At 41.1% G+C, this 25,408-nt stretch overlaps 1 protein-coding gene across 3 annotated transcripts in view; it reads left to right on the forward strand.

Moving 5' to 3' along the window:
- The window catches only part of phip (pleckstrin homology domain interacting protein), a 219,148-nt gene that overhangs the window by 176,540 nt on the left and 17,200 nt on the right, over positions 1–25,408 (forward strand). For all 3 annotated transcript variants that reach the window (XM_067984931.1, XM_067984932.1, XM_067984933.1), the window contains exons 31-38: positions 957–1,077; positions 3,764–3,889; positions 7,353–7,428; positions 10,309–10,362; positions 10,935–11,084; positions 11,996–12,148; positions 13,139–13,302; positions 20,997–21,262. In XM_067984931.1, the coding sequence (XP_067841032.1) occupies positions 957–1,077; positions 3,764–3,889; positions 7,353–7,428; positions 10,309–10,362; positions 10,935–11,084; positions 11,996–12,148; positions 13,139–13,302; positions 20,997–21,262 (1,110 nt within the window). The remainder of the gene's footprint in view (positions 1–956; positions 1,078–3,763; positions 3,890–7,352; positions 7,429–10,308; positions 10,363–10,934; positions 11,085–11,995; positions 12,149–13,138; positions 13,303–20,996; positions 21,263–25,408) is intronic.

The following is a 25,408-nucleotide window of genomic DNA, read 5'->3' on the forward strand; positions in this document are numbered from 1 at the left end:
TCTACATTGTTTCCAAGAATGTGCCAGGACCTGCATAAACAATTGGTGACTTCTTGACAAGTTCTGCCAATCGCCCAAGCGTATTTTCTTTCATGCAGTAGCATTTAAAGTATTGCATCCCATTATTGGGGTACATCTGAAGAACCAACTAGTCTAAATGTTAGTTAGTTGACATTTATATCTCATAGCCACTGGGGGTCTGTTTTCACAACAGCAGGATACCTGTCAAAGCAAAGCCATTTCACCTCTCTGTGAAGATGTAGGTTTTGGCTGTGTGAGGAGGGTACGGGCTGCCTTTTGGGCAGCCTGACCAACCTGGCGTCTCTCCCCAGTTCCTCCTTTTCCTCCAAGCGTGTCAGCTAAGAGGGGTGCCATTCCCTACCTCTTTTTGAATAACCTAATGAAGCTCCTATTTGCATCCCACAGAACTTGAAATGTCCACCCTAAGTTCAGCCGCTTAATGGAGTGGAACCTAAATTGGGCTGCAATCCAGCCAAACTGACTTCCACCAGATTTTCGGGTTAAGTATGCCCTGTCTGTGCCTGAAATCAGGGTATAGTTAACACTAAAATATAAGCAACTAGTATATTTTAAAAGTATCACAAATATTTCTTTTGTATATACACTACACCTTAAGGATTAAAAAATGTCCTTTAGAGCACTGCTTCCTTAAATGAGGTGAGTGAAGTAATATAAGGAACCACAAATGCATTTAATTCATAAATGATTTCACTCGAACATTGATATGAGCTGAATGAAGTGCTTTCATTGAGGAGATTCATTATGTTAACTTCATTTGGCATTGAAAACGTTTTTCTTTCATGTTTGTTAATATTATTCTGTTCTGTTTCAATAAATTGAATAATGGCTGGATTTTCAATATGTATGGTTTAACGGTTTTGGTACAGTAACTTTTCATATTGTAAATTGTTCAAACATTTCTGAACTCATTTCAGATATTGCTGCTCCATTTGTGGCGCCTGTGGACCTTCAGGCTTATCCTTTATATTGTACTGTCGTGGCTTATCCCACAGACCTCAACACAATTAAAGAGAGGGTAGAGAATAGGTTTTACAGGTGAGTTTACACTTTGTCTTACCTGAGAGCAAGAATAAAGGTGGTAGCCAATAACTCATGATAGAACATGGACCTTTAACTCAGGGATCATGAATTCAAATCCCGGTTTTGACTGGGATTTCAATCTACTTGCTGTCAGGAGAAGGAGTATGTTGTAATGAAGGATTCCTTCTCAGCAGGAAAGAACAACCTGCGTCTGACTCTGCATTAGCATACCATCTCAGGCAACCCGGTTGGTGTATTAATGTACTAGAACATGGAACAATAGGTCAAAAGCTCGCACACAGTTTCTTACATTTTCGAGATTATTATCTCAATTTAGAAGCAGGAAGATGCACCGAGTTGTTGTAAAGCTGCACTTGGAGGGATGAAAGAGGGAGAAAGGTAAAGAGTGAATTCACCTGCACTAGCTCAGGTCCGTCTTGCCCATCAATTAGGGAAATGGTTGACAGATTTAAGGGGGAGAAAATACTTAAAAGCACCTCGATGGCAGATAGGAAACGCCCACAGCCTAGCAATTCAGCCCTCTTTACTGAAGGAGGAAACTTTGCAGTGGGAGGAATGCTAAAAGTGTGTACTGCTGTCAGTACTACAGAGTGAAAAAGAAATAGATTTGCGTTTATCCAAAAAGTTCTCTCAATTGAACAATGAAGTGAAATGAAATGGACAAATTCACTGCCGATGTTTACTTTCAGTTATTCTTCATTAAGAAGGTGTCCGCCTTAGTAAAGAACTAGGTGTCAGCCATGGCTCACTGATAGCACTCTCGCCTCTGAGTCAAAAGGTTGTGGGTTCAAGTCCCAAATCAGACTTGAGCACAAGGTCTAGGCTGACACTGTAATGCACTGTCTTTCGAATGAGATGTTAAACTAAGTCTGCCCTCTCGGGTGGACATAAAAGATCCCATGGTACTATTTCGAAGAAGAACAGGAGATTTCTTCCCGGTGTCCGGGGAAGTATTTATCCTTCAACCAACATCACTAAAACAGATTATCTGGTGATTATCCCATTGCTGTTTGTGGGACCTTGCTGTGCACAAATTGGCTGCCACATTTCCTACATTACAACAGTGCCGACACTTCAAGAGTACTTCATTGGCTGTAAAGCGCTTTGGGATGCCTTTCAGGCTGTGAAAGGTGCTATATAAATGCAAGTTATTACTATTAAGTAAGAAAGGATTAAATAATATCTTGGATGACTTATAAAAGATGAAAAATCATAACATTTTTCCCCTCCGCTCTTGTTAATGATGGGTATTTGTTTTTAGACAACCATGAGTTTTTACAATTTGAGAATAGGATATTTGAGTACTATTGTAAAAGTTATCATTTGGCCCCAAGAAATTCAAATTCATAAATCTGAGTAAATTGTTCAGGAAATTTTTTTATCAGTGAAACCTTACTACTTCCAAACAAGAATAGTTTTTGGGCATCTCAATAAAGATGTAACATGGTTTTAATATAATTATTTTAAATATTACTAGATTTTTAACTTAAAAAAAACTCTCAGTACTGCTTTAAAAATTCATCAAGATTAAAATTTAAAACTAGCCTTCAGCTCAGATATGTCTGGGAGGACAGGGCTGCATTCATATTTCAGCGAGTGAGTCAAAAGAAATTTAGGTATGAAAAACATACAGTAAATTACAATAAATACATCTTAAGCAACAGATAAAGAAATGGGTGTCACTACCACAGAACCATCACGAACCTTCCATGTTTCTGGTAGTGGTGGCACAAGTTAGAGACTGAAGTACCTAAACTAGAAAAAATGAAAGTTACGTTAAAGGCAAGTAAGGTAATAACTAAAATCTAATAAATTTCAGAATTGTGTTATTTTGTTTGTTTGATGCATTTGATTTATTGATAATTTGAAATTGTTTTAGTGCTTAAAAGTTGGATTATCTAATAAATTAAGCAATATACATAACATAGTAAAGTAGGAAATTAGTGTAAAAAAGTCAAATTATCAAATAACTTTAATGAAGAGTAGATTATATGTGCATAGTTCTAAAATATTGACAATTGATTTGAACTTAAAACATTTGGGAAGTGAAAAAGTGACCGCAGCCACTATAACAATCTGCTTTATATTATATTTCAGTAGATACTAAAGCGATAATGATGCATGTACTGTGAAAATTTGCAACAGGTTGGAAATGAAGGATGTAGAGATGTGTACAATTAGATTTTACAAATTCATGCTCCCGTCATGTAGCTTTGCTTTCCAGAAGTGAATTTGGATACGGAGATTAGCAAGATTTTCCGTCCACTATTATTTTACAAATAATACAATACAATGGAAATTTAGTCACAGGCATCAACTATTTTAATCCAGTTGCATTCCCTAAATGAATGGGCAATATTTAATGAATGATTTGTCATTTAATTATTTTTGGTCTTTTATTCCTTAACTTACTCCAATTCTAACTCTCAGCTTTAATAATTGGTTTGCACTAAATGAAGGATGACATGAATCACATACCAATAGAAACTTATTTTTGGTATCATTTGAGTGATACCATGCTGGATCCAGCATCCCAGAAGAGTAGTGCACTCACTTTCTCCCCATGCTGGATTGTAGGATATATTTCCTCCTACACACCTATTGCTGGTGCCCTTCAGTGGTTGTGGTGTAATAATTTTAATTTTGTATGGTTAAGCAGAGTGATGCTATTATTTTTCAGGCGCATGTCATCCCTCATGTGGGAGATACGATATATTGAACACAATGCACGGACTTTCAATGAGCCTGGAAGCCCTATCGTTAAATCTGCCAAATTTGTCATTGATGTCCTTCTACAGTTTATAAAGTAAGTTTTTTGTTTGTTGTGTGTCTGTCTGTATATGAAAGTCTTGCATCTAGTACACATCTGTCACACCTCAAATTGTGACACATTGTTACATATGCAAAGTATGTGTCATGCTTGCACCTGATTAATTCAAATATCATATTCAACAAATCACAACTGAACAAACTTAAGAAAAAAGGTACACAAAGAGAGAAAGAAAGGCGGACAGATACTTCTAGATGGTTTATTTGATCTTCATAGACTGACATCTCTCCAGAGGGAGAAGCAGGGAGCTGACATTTAGCAATTAGCCTGTAATTGACATCAGAATATGCTTATGTAGATCATATTTCCACAGGAAGTAGCTGAACAGTGACAATATAGGCCAGGTTTAAACATAGATCCATCCTGACAGGTAAACATTACAAGCAAGATACTGCAGATGCTGGAAATCTGAAATAAAAACAGAAAATTCTGGAAATACTCAGCAGGTCAGGCAGCTTCAGTGGAGATAGAAACAGAGTTAACTTTTCAAGTCGATGACCTTTCATCAGAACTGGAAGAAGTAAAGACTTAACAGTTTTTAAGCAAGTACAGAGCCAGGAGAAGGGGGAGGGGTGAAAAGAACAAAAGGGAAGGTCTGTGGTGGAGGGTATGGGTGATTAAATGACAAAAGGGATGATGGTGCAAGGCAAGGAGGGTGGTAATGGGACAAGTTGGGTCTCGAGGGAAATTAGGGATGGGCAATAAATGCTGGCCTCGCCAGTGACGCCCACATCCTGTGAACGAATAAAAAAAAAGTAAAGAAACAAAAGATGTGTCTAGAGGAGCTGTAAATGGCAACAGCAGAACCATTAGCAGCACCTGCTGTCTGAAAAAATGGGAGCAGTGGTTATAATCTAAAGTTATTGAAATCATTGTTGAGTCTGGAAGGTTGTTACTGATTTCAATAACCACAGCTCCCATTTTTTCGGACATGATAATAGTTCTGCTGTTGCCATTTACAGTTCCTCTCGACCCATCTTTTGTTTCTTTACTTGTCCCATTACCACCCCCTTTGCCTTGCACCATCATTTCTTTTGTCATTTAATCACTCCTGCCCTCCACTGAACTTCCCCTTTGTTCTTTCCTCCCCTCCTTTTCCCTGGTTCTGTACTTGCTTAAAAACTGTTAATTTCTAACATCTTCCAGTTCTGACGAAAGGTCAGCGACATGAAACAGTAACTCTGCTTCTCTCTCCACAGATGCTGCATGACCTGTGGGTAGGGTGAACAGAACCATTTCCATAATAAAACTAAATGTTTGAATTTAATTACATTTTAAGTGAAACCTTCAAGTTTTTTCTTGGCATTTAGGTTTTCATACACCAAATTATAATGGATTGGTATCTTAGAGGTCCTCCCATGGTTTGTCCCCTTTTATAAACTCAAATAGTTTCAAAAAATTGCAGTGAACATTAGTATCACTTTTGTTCTGCACAGTTTTGTTGATTTTGGGTTGCTTTTGCTTGAAGGAGAAATGCTGGCGTGTTCATGGGGGAGGGGTTCTGCTTTCAATGAGATTCGGAGGCGGTCATTGGTCGAAATTGTCAATAATCTAAGGGTGCTTCAACAACAATTGTATATGTTAATTTAGCTCCCTCACACCTTGGTTTGGTTACTCTTTTCAGGACTTTTTTTTTAGTACTGTGAGCAACGTGGTGCTTTACCATGGAGAAATCTGTACATTTTCTTAACTGGGGAATTCCATTGCTTCATTGAGTGCATTCCAGGAAGGATGGTCCCATTGTAGCCAGCTTTGTGCTTTGTTTGTGCTGTAAAACTTTCCAAAGAATTTTGGCTTTCAAAATAATATGTAGCTGTTTTATTTGGCAGATAAAATTTGTTTTATGCTTATTAGCACATCTACATAGAAGTAATGCTGTTTCTTTCTGGTGAAAAGCTGCGCATCAAACCAGCACTTACCAGAAGGTTTTGTTCCCAAAGTTGACTAAATTGCAGCCCCTGGTGATACAACTCATAATAATTATAAAAAACTGCATTGGCTGTGAAGTACTTTGGGACATCTTGTGGTCATGTAAGGTGCTATATAAATGCTAGTTGTTGTTCTTGTACAACAACTAGTAATTCAGACTTTGCTTGTGTCTTCACGACGTTTTTGGTAGTTGCACTGTTGTGCAACTTCACTTCTATGTTGCAATATTTTTTTAATTCATTCCTGGGATGGGATGGCACTGACGAGGCACTATTTACCGTTCATCCCTAGTTATCCTGACGACATTAAGATGTAGTGTGAAAGTGGAGTCACATGTAGGCCAGACAAGGAAGGGGTAGCAGATGCCTGTCTTGAAGAACAGGGAAACATCTGGCAGCTTTCATGGTCATTTTTCTGGTACCAGTCCCTGTAACAATATTGTGTACTCAAATCTTACAATTTCAACTTGTGGGTAGTTGTATACATTTATAATGCTTTAAATAAAAACAGAAAATGCTGGAAACAGGCAGCAGGTCAGATAGAAAACATTTTCTGTTTTTATTCCAGATTTCCAGCATCTGCAGTATTTTGCTTTTGTTTATAATGCCTTAATCTTTTTAAAAAATTGATTACCTTAGTCTTACTACATTTTGGAACTTTTCCAGGGGCCTCAATTGAATATATATGCCAGCTCTGAGCTGGTTAAAGTTTCATTGAGGCCTTACAGGGGAGTAATGGGCACAATTCACAGAATAGTCCAGGATTACCTCTAGACATGCTCCCCTTCATGCAGAGTGGAGGACTTATCTGCCCCCTGAATGGAATTTCCTGCACTTTTTTCCATGGGGTTGAGTCCCAGCAGAATTAGTTCCCTCCACCACCCCCAATTCCAGCCCCTCAGCATTAAAAAGTGTCCCAGTTGCGCCTCCTGATCCCAGGAATTTCACACCCGGTGTAAAAAAAATAAATTACAATATATATTTTTTAAAATTAAAGTAAATGTAGAAGTATTTGATACCCGGTTTTATCACTGAATGGTGTTCTAGGCTGAGTTGTGTTGAAGTTTCAAACAAACTAACTTCATTTACACTATTTTTACTTGTTAAAAAAAACTTGCTGGAAGTCATTCAATGTTAATTTTCTTTTTTTAAAAATAATAATTTTTCCCCTTCTTGCTTCATTATATTAAAAGTGTTTTTTTATTTTTCTGTTACATTTCTTCCAGTTCTTCCAATACAAACATTTTTTAAAAACTCCAGCATAATAATTAAATTTGTACCCTTAGGGTAAAGTGATACAGTGCAAAAATATTCCCATGGTACCTTTCAAATCTTAATGTTTAAAATGGAAATGACAAGTCGTCACTGGAGGTTTACACAGCTACAAAGTGTCATTTCCTTTCTGTTATTCCTTTTCCTATGATATCTATGAACTGCCAGTAGTCCTTTTGTTGATGGACATGCCTTTTGAATATATCCAGAGGCTTAACCTTGCACATTTATTGCTGCAGAGACCAGAGCTGTACTGATATCCTTCCATTCTACAATAACCTGAAGAAGAAAATGATGTCAGATGAGGAAGATGAGGTAAAATAAGACTGGGAAAATAAACACAGAGTAACATGCAAAGTCCTGAAATCTGGAAAAATAGACTCTTTGAGATATGAGAATGTACCCGCTGAGCACACCTGATGGCCTAGTGAGTAGACACTGGCTGGATTACTACTGTGACATTTAGGGCAGAGCTTCCTGGTTTGGTCCTCAGTCTGTCCCGAAATGGCTGGTCTCATTTGGGGCAGTAGTTGAGGGCTACAATTGACCTCAGCACCTTTGGCTTCAGAGAGCAAAAAATAAATCATTCAGGATTCCTGCTGCTAATTGTGGTCCAGTGACCCCTAATATAAAGTTCATGTGTTTGAACTTTGAGCAAGGATAAGATCAGACTCTGTTGTGATGCCCTCTGTGGTAGAATAGTCTGTTAATAATCATTGTCTAGGGTCACATAAATAATTGGCACTTGGGTTTTGTACTGGAAGTGTTGTCAGTGCCCATGGACTGCACCCAACAAGAGTCAATTCCTTTGAGGGAGGGACGACCCCTGTAATCAGGGTTGTATTATTGCCTCAACTGTTAGATGATGGGGAAATGGATGCTTTACTAGCAGTGCATACAATGTTAGTAAAATGTAATCTACTTTAATAAATGCACACTTCAGTGTTGGGCACTTAAGAGACTGTCAAACCTGCTGTTAGTTCCCTGAATTTGCGATCAGATTAAAGCCCTAGTTATTTACTCACCAACATGTATGAAAATAAAACATTGGGCTGGATTTTGCTGTAAACATGACAGTGAGTACTGTTATTTGCAAATTGGACAGTAACTTCCGGCGATCGCACATGTGGAGTTAAAAGTGGAAGTTGCTGGCCGAGATGCGATGCTCCTCTAAAAACTGCACAAAAATGGCATCTCGCTGTATTGAATGGCAAGTTCCTGTACTTACCTGGCTGGAGAGTCTAGAACTGGGGGCATAGTCTCAGGATAAGGACTGAGATGAGGAGGAATTTCTCCACTCAGAGGGTTGTGAATCTTTGGAATTCTGTACCACAGTGGGCTGTGGATGCTCAGCCGTTAAGTATATTCAAGGCTGAGATGGATAGATTTTTGGACACTAGGGGAATCAAGGGATATGGGGATCGGGCGGGAAAGTGGAGTTGAGGTCAAAGATCAGCCATGATCTTATTGAATGGTGGAACAGGCTCGAGGGGCCATGTGGCCTACTCCTGCTCCAGTTATGTTCTTATGTTATTATCTGATGGATACAGACAAAACTTACCAAAAATTGACTAGATGATGAGATAAGAGAGCCACATATCCAAGTTTGGAGATGACACATAGACAGTATTGTAGCAATGTAGATGGAGGCATAAAATTACAGAGAGATATTAATTGATTCAGTGAATGCGCAATATTGTGGCAAATGGATTTCAGTGTAGGCAAGTATGAGGTCATCCACTTTGGACCTAAAAAGGATAGATCAGAGTACTTTCTAAATGGTGAAAAGATCGAAACAGTGGAGGTCCAAAGAGACTTAGGGGTCCATATACATAGATCATTGAAATGTCATGGACAGGTACAGAAAATAATCAAAAAGGCTCATGGAATGCTGATCTTTATGTGTAGAGGACTAGAATACAAGGGGTTGAAGTTATGCTACAGCTATACAAAGCCCTGGTTAGACCACAGCTGGAGTTCTGTGTTCAGTTCTGGGCACCGCACCTTAGGAAGGATATATTGGCCTTGGAGGGAGTGCAGCGTAGTTTTACCAGAATGATACCTGGACTCCAAGGGTTAAATTATGAGGAGAGATTACACAAACTAGGGTTATATTTCCTTGAATTTAGAAGATTAAGGGGTGATTTGATCAAAGTTTTCAAGATATTAAGGGGAACTGATAGGGTAGATAGGGAGAAACTATTTCCGTTGGTTGGAGAGTCTAGGACTAGGGGACGTAGCCTAAAAATTAGAGCCAGGATTTTCAGGAGTGAAGTTAGGAAACACTTCTACACGCAAAGGGTGGTAGAAGTTTGAAACTCTCTTCCGCAAATGGCAGATGATGTTAGCTCAATTGTTAATTTTAAATCTGAAATTGATAGATTTTTGTTAATCAAAGATATTAAGGGATATGGGGCTAAGACGGGTATATGGAGTTAGGTCACAGATCAGTCACATGATCTCATTGAATGGCAGAACAGGCTCGAGGGGCTAAATGGCCTATTCCTGTTCCTATAAATTAGAGCTTGTCCATTTCAGTCTAAGCACCCTTTTAAATGTGTGATAAGCCTTAATTACGGCCAAACAACCTCTTTGGCACTGAAAATTAACTTTTACAAGTGTGGAATCTCATTCCTTCAGATTTTAATTATTGTCGGATATTAAAAAAATGTTAAATAATTTTTTAAAACTTTTTCTTTCTGTCTCTTTTACCTCTCTTAATTCAATCTTTTTTAACCTCTCTTTATTTCGCTTTTTGTACCTGATTTGGCATTATATTCACTATTCTCACTTACACTTCCTGGTTCTGACTCAGCGCTGTTATTAATGATGCTTCAATCTGGTTGAGGAGATACACCACTGCTTGCCCTGTTCACACAGGACCCAGATGCCCTGTAGAGGGCACCATCCGTTTTGGATCTCTAATTTCCAGGAACTTGCCGTGCAAAAGCTCATAGAAAGTCTGTGGGCAACTGCAAGTCTAACGAACGACGCTGTTTGTTCGCTGCTCACAGCAAAATCTGGCCTGTTATTTATGAAGATTTGCAGAGTTTTAAAACTATTCTTGAACCTTAAATAAACTCGTGATACACTCAAACTGCAACATTCCATATTATCCATACCACATTAATAGATGTTTGTTTCTAACTGTAATGTTTGTGTTAAGTTGTTCTGTCCTATTTTTCTGGTTATAAGGACAATGAGGCAGAGAATTCTGATGTTCCAGGAACCTCCACCAGGAATAAGAAGGTAACCTGATCCTTGTTTCTGTGTAACAGAAGTGTCAGCACATATGTATGCAGATCAGCTGGCGTAGTGTATTTATTTGTTGGTAGCTTTTTGTGGGGGTTGCGGGGGGAGATAAAGTAAATATATTGTACGTTATGTACAAAATATTAATCTGCTACTTCAATAAATAAACTGTTAATAATTTTTTTAAAAGTAACCCGTCTTAGTTGTGAAACTAGCATCTATTTTAGCCTTAATGCATCCGTAAGTGAGATGAGCTTCACTGGGCTAAATGCCCTTTTCTCATCCCTGATACTCATTTCATAATGTGATATGCTACAAGTTTTGTGCCCAAAGTAGACTTTCTTGGAAATAACAGGGCATTCATGCTCCACCATGAAATGCACAGAATGCACGGACTCAGGTTCAACCTGTATGGTTAATATCTGCTCTACGCTGTCAGGAGTAGATGTTGCATGGAGATTAGATACTTCAGGTAGTGATGAAGGGTCAGTCACACGCTGGAAGAGATTTAAAGTATGTTAATATGTTTTAGGCATAATCTTTTAATTCTTGTATTTTGGGGAATCCAGGAACACCAGCCCAGGAGGACACAGCGCAATCGTGTTCAGTCACACGATATTAACGCCTGGAAGGTGCGCTGTCGGGAGCTGCTGGATCTAATCTTGCAGTGTGAAGACTCGGAGCCTTTCCGTCGGCCTGTGGATTTATTTGAGTATCCAGTATGTAAATACCTGTTTTGCTTTATTTGGTTACACGTTGTCTACATCATTATTTTTCTTTTAAGTAACTTCAAGGCACTTTGACTGAGTGCTTAAAAAAGATATACAAAGGAATATTTTGGAGACTCTGCTCATGGCACAGAGCCTTGCAATTTGGGGAGTGCAGGTTGTAGAATTGCGTACGGAAATTTGCTATGTTGCATTTTGGAGGCTTTGCTGCTGATCTACATGACCTTGTTTCATTTCTAATTCCTTTGGAAATTAGCCATTTGCCAGATTTTGTGCATTTTGGGATTTCCTTCCCCCATAGTGCAGCTGGCCTATATAAAAGAGAAAGGTAAATTATATTGCAATCGCACCCAAAACAATAATCTATCTTTCTCTTTTCAGATGTTTACTGCTGTGTGTACTTCGAGCATTTTCTATTTTTATTTCAGATTTCCTGTGTTGACATTTTTTTCTTATTATTCCTGAAAATAGTCATTGCTGTCTATAAGCAAGAATCACTGGCTACCTTATATTAAGGGTATTAATTCTATACTTTCTTTTACACACGCACACAAGTATTCAACAGCACCATTGTGATACAGAGGCCAGCGCCGGTAATCTCCTGGGGGTTCAGCTAATCAGCCGCCGTAACGTTAGCGGAAATTTGGCGGAAACTCCGTTTATGCGGTGTATCTGGGGTTTCCACCAAAGTTACAGCAGCCGATCGTGAGATCCCCAAGGAAATTCCCAGTGCAGATTTCAGCATGGGAAAGCTTTCACGCTGGCCCATTAGACCACTTGCACATTCTTCCCCTATGCCTTCATTTCTCAAATTTGTGGTCTTGATTTAGCTGACCAGCTTTTATTTCAATTTTATAGATTACTGACGTCCTCTTTTTTTGTAAACATTTTTTTTCTTTTAGGATTATAGAGATATTGTTGATACACCAATGGATTTTGGAACAGTAAAAGAGACACTAGAGGCTGGAAATTATGAGACGCCATTGGAATTGTATAAAGACGTGCGTCTTGTTTTTAGCAACTCCAAAGCTTACACTCCCAGCAAAAAGTCACGGGTAAGCTAACAGTCAAAAGAAACTGTTGAAATGACATAGGAGTCGTCCAAAATAAATAAGGAGAGGGCATGTTATTGACTTTGGTTGACAGTGGCCATTTAGCTGTGGACGAAAAGGTAAGTAGATTTACATTTGTGAACTCCACTCCAACCCAAAATCCGAATATTCCCAACTCAATTCTATCTAAACTAATATAAATATTATGGGCTGAAATTCACATTTTCCCTTCTCTCTCTCTCTCTTGCGCTCTCTCTCTCTCTATCGGTCTGTCTGTCTAGGAAGGCTTTGAATCTCTCCCTCCTGTTGATATGAACAAAAGGCAAGGAATTGACAACAACAACTTGCATTTATATGGCACCTTTAACATAGTAAAATGCCCCAAGGCACTTCATAGGAGCGTTATCAAACAAAATTTGACACCAAGCCACATGAGATAGTAGAACAGGTGACCAAAAGCTTGGTGAAAAAAGATAAGAGCTGCCATGCCTAGCAAAATAGCCAAATGACTTACATCTGCTCGTATGTTCCTAGTGTCAACAGCTAGAAGCAACATTACAATCCAACCACCCACTCTGACGTGTGCATCACTTCTCGAGACAAAATATGAATAGTGTCATGGGATATTTCACATCCACCTGAGAGGGCAGATGGAGCTTCGGTTTAATGTCTCCATTTATGAAGGAGTGGCAGGAGTCACAGGAATGCATAATTTGTGGATGATGTAAAGTAAAAAAATAATTTGCCCAGTTTTCCATGCCCCCGAGACCAAGTCATTAGGTCTCACCTTAGAGATGTCACCCCTAGTTTGGGCAACATTGTTGTAACAAAACAGCCTATTTAACAAATTCCTAAAATGATATAATAAACTGGAATGCATTGTCAGGCTTATTATGGTAACATTACTTTTGCGTTATTTAGACACTTAAATATGCATTCAGAAAAGGAGATTGCATTGGTCTAGTCTCACAATTAAATGTTCATTCTCACCAGATCTACAGCATGAGCTTACGGCTGTCGGCATTGTTTGAAGAACACATAAGCTCGGTCATTGCTGATTATAAGTCAGCAGTTCGATTTTATTCAAGAAAGAAGCCTTCCAGCCAACGGCAGAAGCGAAGAAGAAGTAGCTCTCCCTCGAGCAGTGCAGCATCAAGGTATATTCATTCAGGGTAGTCAAAGGATAGGTGATAAATTGCTGTGGCAATATTTTCCGTTAACCACATTGTCATTAGGTATAGAGAACAGGAAAGTGGTTTTAATTTGAGGGTACAGATTCAATACTAGTTTATCTTTTTCTGGAAACAGATTGAATATTAAAACCAATAAATTGTCATAGAAGTTAGTTTGAACAAAGCCTTGTAACCAAAAAGTGACAGACCTGTTAACCTACTCAAGTCTCAAAGTATTAGCTGACTGTTCCTGCTGTTACATATTGCAGCCTTCTTAATGAAAGCTCTTAAAGTATTTAGATTGTTTTCACCTGTTGGGCAAGATATTCTTAACACCACCCATGTAGAGCAATGATGACAGTTAATGCAAAAACTTCTGTCTGGTACAAAACAAAGTTTAGCAGCATTTGATTGCAAAGTTGCATTTAGTTCTACCATTTATTGTGCTGCTACTTTGTAGGAGCTCTGGAAAAGAATAATCATAGGTGTCATTAGAAGTTAAAACAGAGCTCAATTTGGCTCAATTTATTGTTTAAACAAAGGACCTCAAATTCCTTGTTTGGGGGGAGAATGGAAGGAGGCAAAGTGGGTGCATCACTCATGGTGGGAGCGGAGGGGTCAGAATTTGGCACGTAATCCAAATCCACCGGACTTGCGTGCCGTGTGGGAAGCACTCTAAATTCCAGTCAAGCTGGAGCGGGCAAGTCTTCCTACTGCCCCTTCTATGTTAGCATAAGTTTTTGATGGTGTTCCCAGGCTATACAGGAAACTATGTCCTCCTTAGGCCTAAGCAGAGGCCAGGCCAACTGAGAGTTAGTGGACATTCCAAATGCTTTCCAACAAAGGTAATCAATGCCAGTGAGGAACAATTACCTGTAGAAATCAGGCCTTGATGTCCTTTTAAGCTGAAGAATTTATGATGCATTTAAGGGGAAGCTGGATAAGTACATGAGGGAGAAAGGAATAGGAGGATATGTCGATAGTGTGAGATGAAGTAAGGTTGGTGTGGAGCATAAATACTGGCATAGATCTGTCGGGCCGAATTGCTTGTTTCCGTGCTGTAAATACCATGTAATATATAATGCCTCTATGGCCCAATAAGGGCCTCAGACTCCCTCATCAGAATGGCAGAGGATGCTCTAATTTTCTTCCGGATAGTTGCACCTGTACAGCGCATGCAGTCTGCTCCAACTATCTACATGACTCTGTGCCCACAATTTGGGATAGGGTCTTAATCTTTGCTGCAAGTGATGGGAAGACACACTTCACTGCAATTGTGGTCATGAACAGGGGCCCTGGAATTTCAGCCGCCAACAACCTGTACATGTAACTGAGAAGAGCTATTTGTCTCCAGTAAAATTGTAGCACCACCTCTGAGGTTTAAAGGAGAAAGGGAGGACTACAATAAGTACCATTTTGTCAATGATGACAAGAGTGTACAAGGGTTGATTCCATTGGATACAGATTTAAAAGTGCATGAATTGGCTGAATGATGAACAAGTTAGTCTTGTATTGGGAATGTATCATAACTCCAAAGTCAGAAATTGGATTTTTAAAAGATTTTGTCAAACAGTAACCTGGCATGTTTTTTGTAGTTCTGATTGTGTGAGAAGTACTTTGTTACTGTTCTCAGTTCTAAGAAACTTTTTGGAAGTAACTCTATTTTAAAAATAATGCACTGTATGAAGTTATGACAATTTTTTAAGGAAATAACAAAGCTTATTGATGAAGGAAATGCAGGTGATGTTTTATAAATGGCTTTTCAAAGGCTTTTGGTAATGTGTGGTACAGGGGGCTTATTGATAAACATAAGGTGCAAGATATTAAAGAGACTGTGGCAGCATAGATAAGAAGTTGGCTAAAGGATACAAAACAGAAAATATTGTTTATGAATGTTGTTTGGACTGGAGGAGTGTAAACAATTATGTCCTCCCATGGGGTAATGATTGGGACCATTGCTGATCTCAATATATATAAATGATCTGGCTGGGTATAGGGGGCATATCAAAATTTGTAGACAACGTAAAAATATTGAGCATGGTTAACAGTGAGGAGGACTGTAAATACGTTCAGGAGGACATAGCCAAACTATTATATTCAGCATATGGATTTGGACGAAATTTAATGCAAAGAATTTTGAAGAGATACATTTTGGAATGAAGAATATGGAGAGTAAATATACACTAACTGGTAAAAGAATAGAACAGAGAGACTTGTGACATGAAAGATACACAAATCTTAAAAAGTTGATAGTGAGTGCAATAGCTAAACCCAAACAAATCATCAGTTTGGCTGTAGTTAGAATGTTGTGTCCAGTTCTGGACATTCTAATTTAGGAAGAATTTCAAAGTTATGGAGAGGGCATATTGATTCACTAAAGTCATACCAGGGATGAGGAGCTTCAGTTCATAGAATCATAGAATGTTATAGCACGGACGGAGGCCATTCAGCCCATCGAGTCTGTGCTGGCTCTATGCATGAGCAATTCAGCTAGTCCTACTGCCCCGCCCTATCCTTGTAACCCTGTACATTTTTTCATTTCAAGTGCTTATCCAGTTCCCTTTTGAAAGCCATGATTGAATCTGCCTCCACCACTCCCTTGAGCAGTGCATTCCAGATCATAACCACCTGCTGTGTAAAAGAGTTTTTCCTCACATCACCTTTGGTTCTTTCACCTTAAATCTATGTCCTCTGGTTCTTGACCCTTCTGCCAATGGGAACAGTTTCTCTATCTACTCTGTTCATGATTTTGAATACCTCTATCAAATCTCCTCTCAACCTTCTCTGTTCCAAGGAGAACAATCCCAGCTTCTCTAGTCTATCCACGTAATTTAAGTCCCTCATCCCTGGAATCATTCTGGTAAATCTCCTCTGCACCCTCTCTAAGGCCTTCACATCCTTCCTAAAGTGTGGTGCCCAGAACTGGACACAATACTCCAGTTGTGGCCGAACCAGTTCATCATGACTGCCTTACTTTTGTACTCTATGCTTCTATTTATAAAACCCAGAACCCCATATGCTTTTTTAACCACTTTCTCAACCTGACCTGCCACCTTCAACGATTTGTGCACATATACCCCCAGATCCCTCTGTTGCTCTACCCCTTTTAGAATTGTGCCCTCTAGTTTATATTGCCTCTCCTCATTTTTTCTACTGAAATGCATCACCTCGCATTTTTCCGCATTAAACTTCATCTGCCACATGTTTGCCCATGCCACCAGCCTGTCTATATCCTCTTGAAGTCTATCACTGTCCTCTTCACTGTTCACTACCCTTCCAAGTTTTGTGTCATCTGCAAATTTTGAAATTGTGCTCTGTACTCCCAAGTCCAAGTCATTGATATATATCAAGAAAAGCAGTGGTCCCAGCACCGACCCCTGGGAACACCACTGTACACCTCCCTCCAGTCCGAAAAACAACGGTTCACAATACTCTCTGTTTCATGTCATTTAGCCAATTATGTATCCATGTTGCTATTGCCCCCTTTATTCCATGGGCCGTAATCTTAATAGTAAGCCTACCATGTGGCAATTTATCAAACGCTTTTTGAAAATCCATATACACCACATCAACTGCATTGCCCTCATCTACTCTCTCTGTTACCTCATCAAAAAACTCTATCAAGTTGTTTGAACACGATTTGCCTTTAACAAATCCGTGCTGGCTTTCCCTAATCAATCCATACTCATCCAAGTGACTGTTAATTCTGTCCCGGATTATCGTTTCCAAAAGTTTCCCAACCACCAAGGTTAAACTGACTGGCCTATAATTGCTGGGTTTATCTTTACATCCTTTTTTGAACAAGGGTGTAACATTTGCAATTCTCCAGTCCTCTGGAACCACGCCCATATCTAAGGATACCTGGAAGATTATGGCCAGTACCTCCGCAATTTCCCCCCTTCCCTCAACATCCTAGGTTGCATTCCATCCGGAACAGGTGACTTAACTATTTTAAGTACAGCTAGCCTTTCAAGTACCCCTTCTTTCTCAATTTTTATCTCATTCAGTATCTTAACTATGGGCCCGATATTAGGAGGAAGGCGGGTTGCCAGCGGGGTGGTCGACTGGGTGCGTGAGTAACCTGCCCAGTAAAATCGGTGGGTTCCCCACGCAATCATAAGTAAATTGAAGCCACTTACCTTGGCTTCCGGGTTTCGCGCTGGAAAGCTGCGCAGCGGGCGGACTGCACACCCGCATCATAGGCTGTCAGCTGGAGGAGCCCTATTTAAAGGGGCAGTCCTCCACTGACTAATGCTGCAGAAAGGAGCCAAAATTACAGCATGGAGCAGCCCAGGGGGAAGGCTGCTCCCAGGTTTAATGATGCCTCTCCAGGTCCTACTGGATGGGGTGAGGAGGAGGGAGATCTTCCACCCGGCAGGCGGAAGGAAGTGGCCTGCCTCTGTCACCACGAAGGCCCAGCTCGAGGTGGCAGAGGAGGTCACCAGCACCACCTATATATCACGCACCTGCATACAGTGCAGGAGGCACTTCAATGACCTAACCAGGTCAGCCAAAGTGAGTACACTTACTCATTCCCCTACACTTCGTCTGCCACATCACCGCCCCCACCCCATATCTCCTTCTGCACTGCCAACATTACTCTATCACATCACTCCTCACACCCACTCAAAGCTCATCCTCATCTTACCTGCACTTAATCACCTTGCCAGTACTCATCCCACCACTACCACTCAACCCAATCCTCATACAATCTCATGGCTCTGTCTCATACTCACCCTCTCATGCATCTCTTTCACAGTCAGCCTCACCCAACCTGCCACTACCTGTGCTGCAGCCACAGGGCATGCATCACGTATGTGTAGTAGGAAGCATAAGGCAAATGTGTCGTGAGCATGAAGGGGATGCACAAGGGTGTTTGAGGCTTTGTCATGGTTTTTACTTCTATTTGATTTCTGATCAACTCACATTACATATTATATTGCTACGTCTTGGCCATTCTTGACTGGCTTGTGCAATAAGGCCCTTTCATGAGGTTCTCCATGAACACCCTTGATGCCATCCATTGAGTCACCCTACAGTGGGTGTATGTGTAGTTGCACGACTACTTTGTGCAGGTGCCTGTTGCGCAGCACTGTGTTGTGTAGCTCCACGTGGCGGAGGCGGACGGCGTGCCTGGCGAGGCTGGTGATGTTGCTCATCCTCCAATGGAGTGATGAATGCAGCAATGGAACCCCCGCATCCTGACGGTGTGAGCGCGAGAGGGCCCACAAAGTAGGTAAATGTGTTTGAACAGCAGAGTTTAGGGTATGATTTAATAATTTGGAGTGTGGAGACAATGGTGTGGCAGGTAAAACTTTGTCTGAGGTGACAGAGTGCCCTGCTGCAATGAATGAGGGTTTACCCCGCACCTGTTAAATGGACCTTTGCAGCTGCCACTGGCTGCTGGCTGCAACACGTCTGTTTAAACAGGGAGTGTTTCCCCCAGCATGGGAAACACGCTCTGGGTAGTTCAAAATCCAAATCCTCCTAAAATCTGCAACTAATGAGGTCTGTAAACGGCCTCAAGTACCCAGATAATGATCTTAAGTGGGATCCCGTCGGCTTTGATTGCTGGTGGAAGTCCCGCATGCGGGGGCTGCGTGCGCACCGATTCGTGTCATTGGGGAACCCGGAAGTGGACGGGTTGGAGCCGGGCTCCGGACCCACTCCTGGAATGCTCAGTTTTAGGAGCCCCACACCACGAACGCACCCGCTCGGCCATCCGAAAATTGACCCCTATGCCTTCCTTCACCTAGATTCTGGCAGCATCTTCTTCCTTGGTAAAGACCAGTTAGGTTAGAAAAACTGGGGATCTTTTTGTTAGAACAGAGAAAGTCAAGAGATTTGATAGAGGTGCTCAAAATTATTAGGGTTTTAATAAGGTAAATGGGGAATAAGTGTTTCCACTGATGATTGAGTCAGTAACTGGAGGGGATAAATTTAGATCATCACCAAAAGAACAAAGGGAGAAGTTAAGAGAATTTTTTTAATGCGAAGGGTTGTTGGGAGATGGAATGCCCAGCAGAAATTGTGGTGGAAACAGAATCCATAATACCTTTTAAAAGGGAAATCGATAAATATTTGAAAGGGCAGAGAAAGAGGACAAAGTGGAGATAGCTCTTTGAGACCTCCTTCACATGCAATGGGCCGAATGGCCTCCTTCAGTGCTGGGAAATTTGGTGATTCTAAGTATAGTCAAACTCCTTCCACAAATTAATTGATACTAAGTCAGTGGGTGTTATCAAGTGTGGGACAGTGAAATGGTGCAGGAGGATGTTGTACATGAGCATTGTGTGGTTAAACACTGATTTGATTCATCCAACAACCTGTGCATGTAACTGAGAAGAGCTATTTGTCTCCAATAAAATTGTAGCACCAGCTCTGAGGTTTAAAGGAGAAAGGGAGGAGTTTTAGATCTCTGACGTGATTTTAGTAGAAGGAGCAGAGCAGAAGTGAAGTGATTTGCAGAAGGAGAGAAAATTGGAATGGTGAGCCTCTCTGAGCAAGTATGATGCACCTCCACTCTGGTTCAATGAAGAGTGGTACTGGCAAAAGCCAGATTGCATGCCTGTCCACTTGGCTGCATAATCATGCATGCCATACATAACTAACAAGAGGAGGAAATCAAATTTAAAAATATTGAGACCTAGAATATAGAAATGTTTGAAAAATTGTTCATCTTCATGAGGTTTGAGCTTATTTTTAATAGAGTTTCATCAGTACTCAGATTACTGTGCTACACTTGGAGTACTGTGCACAGCTCTGATCTCCATATAATAAAAAGGATATAGAGGCATTGGAGACGGTGCAAAAAAGATTCACAAGGATGATACCAGAACTGAGAGGATATGCTTATCATGAAAGGCTGAACAAGCTGGGGCTCTAGAAAATAGAAGGCTGAGGAGTGACCTGATAGAGGTCTTTAAGATAATGAAAGCATTTGATAGACTAGTCGTAGAGAAAATGTTTCCACTTGTGGGGCAGTCCAAAACTAGAGGTCATAAATATAAGATAGCCACTAGTAAATCCAATGGGGAATTCAGGAGAAACTTCTTTATCCAAAAATGGTTAGAATGTGGAACGCACTACCACTAGGAGTAGTTGAGGCAAATAGCATAGATACATTTAAGGGGAAGCTAGATAAACATATGAGGGAGAAGGAATAGAAGTGTATGCAAATAGGGTTAGATGAAGGAGGGTCGTGTGGAGCATAAATGCCGGCATAGACCAGTTAGGCCGAATGGCCTGTTTCTGTGCTGTAGGCTCGGTGTAACATGATGTTAAAGAAACTGAATTTGCTGTAACAAGTGGAGAGGAAATACAGTGCAGTGGCTCTGATGATGAATTAACAAAAATTGACAAATAAGTCGTGTTTTTTTTAATAGATGAAGGGACAATGTAGGAATAAATTATTCTTGTGACTTATCTTTCTTTGATTCAACATTTTCAAACAGATAGTGATGTGAATTTAAATTAGTTACTGTCTGCCTTTTATTTAGCTGAATGGATGTAATAAGAGATAAGAGTGTAACCAGTGGCATTTTTTACCTCTTCCCTGGAATAATGTGAAGAAAAAAAAATTTAACTCAAAAGTTGGCTGTATAATTCAAGAATAATCTGCTTTTAATGTGAAGTTTTCCATTGTGGATATATAATGACAGTCCGTGTTTTAATTACAGCCCTGAAAGGAAACGAAAGTTTTTAAAACCCCATGCCAAGACAGAGCAACCCATTTCTTCACCTTTATCTATGCCTGTGCGATCAACAAGTATGAAACCCTCTGTTATTCAGGCCAACGGCAAGGCAGGTGAATCTGCTTCTGCGGTGCGTACCAGAAGCACAAGGCTACGACCAGCGATCACCTCTGGGACTGAAACACCATCTTCATTAGGGGCAGTGGCAGCAGTTTCAAAGTCTTCTGTTGCCTCATCAACAGGAAGTGCAAGTAAGAAGATTTTGTTGCTGAATGCCTTGTTTTAGGGTTGGCAGTAGAATTCCTAATGTTACTGTACCACCAACAACTTGTCAAATAAAATGCACTCGGACTGCTGATTTACAGGCAGATGGCCAAGGAGACTGCAGCTGTGTATTGCTATCTGCAGCAGCCAGACTCTCTCTCTCCCAGGCTTCCCATAGTACAGTGACAGATAGGATCAGGTGCAACCTGACAAGGAATAAGAACACTACATTTAAATAAAATACAAGTATACATTGCTGCGTCCCATTTTAAGCAGATATAATGCATTCTACTTTCTGAACACTAAAGGTTGGCTTTTATGAATTTGAGATTTGTGCATGTAAAATCCTGCAGGCCTCCACACCCAAATTGCAATATGCTCTCCTGGAACTTGTAGCTGTGCTTTGGGAACTCAAATTTGTAAAATCTGCTCTTAAAATTGCCAAACATTTAGGTTTATTTTGAAGATTTTCATTATGTTTCCATTGTTTTTAATTAATGTAATTACTAAACTAGTTCCTCCATCTAAACATTGGGAAGGCTGAAGACATTGGCCTCGATATTAACCTCCCCCACCCCCACACTCAATGGACGGTAGAGGGTCAGGTGTGGGGAGCTTAAAAATGAAAAAATGGGGAACGCGACCCCAACCCCATCCCACTGCGTGCGCGCCTGCCGCCATTTGCACGGCGGTGGGTTTCATGGTGTCCGAGTGTCCCATCATGGAGAGGCGGACGCTTCATTAACATATTTAAATCAGGCTCCCACAGTGCAATTGGGAGCTTGATTGAAATTTAACAGTTGCCGCACGGGTTTCCCAAGGCTCGGGAAACCCGGCAGTGAAAGGGAGGTGGGAGCTGCTGGCTCAAGAAGGTAAGTGCCTTTTACAGCACTCCTTTTGGGCCAGGAGGAGCAGGAGTGCTAATACCGGCCCCTCAAAGAAGCCTTTGGCCTCCCCTCTGCCGATTGCAGCCTCTCTCATCCCCCTGCAGGACCCCCCCCGCCAACACCGTTGTCCTCTCCATGCTGAAATCTTCGTTTGAACCTCTAATCCAGGCAACTCTGGACTCAAATATTCTAATGTGCTTCCAGCTGGCCTACTGTCCTCCACCACATGCAAGTTTGAACCCATCTGCCTTTATCCTATCATACAGCAAGTCCTGCTTGTCCATCACCCCTGCTCTCACTGACCTATATTGACTTTAATACCTCGGGTTTAAAATTCGCAATCTTGTAATTAAACCTGTCTTATGAACTCGTGGCTCCTTATTTCTGTAACCTTCTCCAGCCCTAAAACCCCCTCCTCTGAATACTGTTCCTCTAACTCCAGATTGTTGTGCATCTTCTCCATGCATCCCACCCCTCCTCCTCAACCCCAGGATAGGCGGCCATGCCTTTATCTGCAATGGCTACACTCTGTAGAATCCCCTCCATAAAACCCCCACCTCCCACCTCTCCACCTCCCTTATGACACTCCTCTTTGACCAAGCTTTTATTAATTCTCGGGATGTCAATGTCACTGACAAAGCTGGCATTATTGCCCATCTCTAGTTGCCCTGAGAAGCTGGTGCTGGTCCTTCTCCTTGAACCACTGCAGTGTAGCAGTTTGATACAACTGAATGGCTAACTCAACCACTTCAGAGGTCAGTTAAGAGTCAATCACGTGGTGTGGGACTGGAGTCAATATAGGCCAGACCATGTAAGGCTGGCAGGTTTCCATCCCTAAAGGATATTAGTGAACCAGTTGGGCTTTTGTGACAATTTGACAGCTCCATGATCACTTTTTCTGATACCAGCTTTACATTTCCAGATATTTTAAACTGAGTTCAAATTCTCAAACTGTGTAAGACAAATTCGGGCCTGACACCAAATGGTTACAGTGATTGTTCTTTAATTTTGAGCACAGGCAAGGATTAATACATACAAGTTTATAAGCGGTAATTTTACAGAGAATAAGGAATTATATTACCCGGCTGTCCTCTGGGTAGGGATCGTAACTTGGTTGTTGCTCGGAGCTCTCCTTGTTCCTCTACCCTGAACCCTTGTTTGAGTTGTTTATTTATACACTGTCAAGAGTTGCGCCCGCGCTTGGTGGTGTGACAGTAAGTCGTCATTTTAGCTGAGGATCATGTAGCACGATGACTTAACATCATCAACTTGCCGAGGAGGCTAGGGCTGATAATAGCAAAAATAAGTTTTTAACCATTTACAATCCCCACCTTGAGATTGCGGCACTACAGGGGCCAATCAATCACAATTATTTTTTCTTCTTCCCCCAAGTGTGGTCAGAGACGGGGGTGCCTCAGCTTGGGATTCTGGCTCAGGGTCACTCGTGGTCAGGTTATTGGGGGTGTAGGCGGGGTTAGATGCATCCTACAAGTAATTCTGCGAGTTACGGTTCAAGAAGGCCTCAAGCTTATGTGCAATCATTTCATAGAATCATAGAATCATAGAAGTTACAACATGGAAACAGGCCCTTCGGCCCAACATGTCCATGTCGCCCAGTTTATACCACTAAGCTAGTCCCAATTGCCTGCACTTGGCCCATATCCCTCGATACCCATCTTCCCCATGTAACTGTCCAAATGCTTTTTAAAAGACAAAATTGTACCCGCCTCTACTACTGCCTCTGGCAGCTCGTTCCAGACACTCACCACCCTTTGAGTGAAAAAATTGCCCCTCTGGATCCTTTTGTATCTCTCCCCTCTCACCTTAAATCTGTGCCCCCTCGTTATAGACTCCCCTACCTTTGGGAAAAGATTTTGACTATCGACCTTATCTATGCCCCTCATTATTTTATAGACTTCTATAAGATCACCCCTTAACCTCCTACTCTCCAGGGAATAAAGTCCCAGTCTGTCTAACCTCTCCCTGTAAGTCAAACCATCAAGTCCCGGTAGCATCCTAGTAAATCTTTTCTGCACTCTTTCTAGTTTAATAATATCCTTTCTATAATAGGGTGACCAGAACTGTACACAGTACTCCAAGTGTGGCCTCACCAATGCCCTGTACAACTTCAACAAGACATCCCAACTCCTGCATTCAATGTTCTGACCAATGAAACCAAGCATGCTGAATGCCTTCTTCACCACCCTATCCACCTGTGACTCCACTTTCAAGGAGCTATGAATCTGTACTCCTAGATCTCTTTGTTCTATAACTCTCCCCAACGCCCTACCATTAACGGAGTAGGTCCTGGCCCGATTCGATCTACCAAAATGCATCACCTCACATTTATCTAAATTAAACTCCATCTGCCATTCATCGGCCCACTGGCCCAATTTATCAAGATCCCGTTGCAATCCTAGATAACCTTCTTCACTGTCCACAATGCCACCAATCTTGGTGTCATCTGCAAACTTACTAACCATGCCTCCTAAATTCTCATCCAAATCATTAATATAAATAACAAATAACAGCGGACCCAGCACCGATCCCTGAGGCACACCGCTGGACACAGGCATCCAGTTTGAAAAACAACCCTCTACAACCACCCTCTGTCTTCTGTCGTCAAGCCAATTTTGTATCCAATTGGCTACCTCACCTTGGATCCCATGAGATTTAACCTTATGTAACAACCTACCATGCGGTACCTTGTCAAATGCTTTGCTGAAGTCCATGTAGACCACGTCTACTGCACAGCCCTCATCTATCTTCTTGGTTACCCCTTCAAAAAACTCAATCAAATTCGTGAGGCATGATTTTCCTCTCACAAAACCATGCTGACTGTTCCTAATTAGTCCCTGCCTCTCCAAATGCCTGTAGATTCTGTCCCTCAGAATACCCTCTAACAACTTACCCACTACAGATGTCAGGCTCACTGGTCTGTAGTTCCCAGGCTTTTCCCTGCCGCCCTTCTTAAACAAAGGCACAACATTTGCTACCCTCCAATCTTCAGGCACCTCACCTGTAGCGGTGGATGATTCAAATATCTCTGCTAGGGGACCCGCAATTTCCTCCCTAACCTGTCAATAGAAGGTTACATGCTTTTCATTACACAGCGGGATGGACAAGCTTACATTACGGGAACAATCTCATAGGGTACTTCATTGTATAACATCTGTCCAGACTCATAGGCGATCAGTCCATTAGTGAGTCCTTTCTCCAAGGTAGGGCAACCTAGTGGTTCTTTGG

This window comes from Heptranchias perlo, chromosome 5 (assembly GCF_035084215.1).
Source record: "Heptranchias perlo isolate sHepPer1 chromosome 5, sHepPer1.hap1, whole genome shotgun sequence".
NCBI classification, from domain to species: Eukaryota; Metazoa; Chordata; class Chondrichthyes; order Hexanchiformes; family Hexanchidae; genus Heptranchias; species Heptranchias perlo.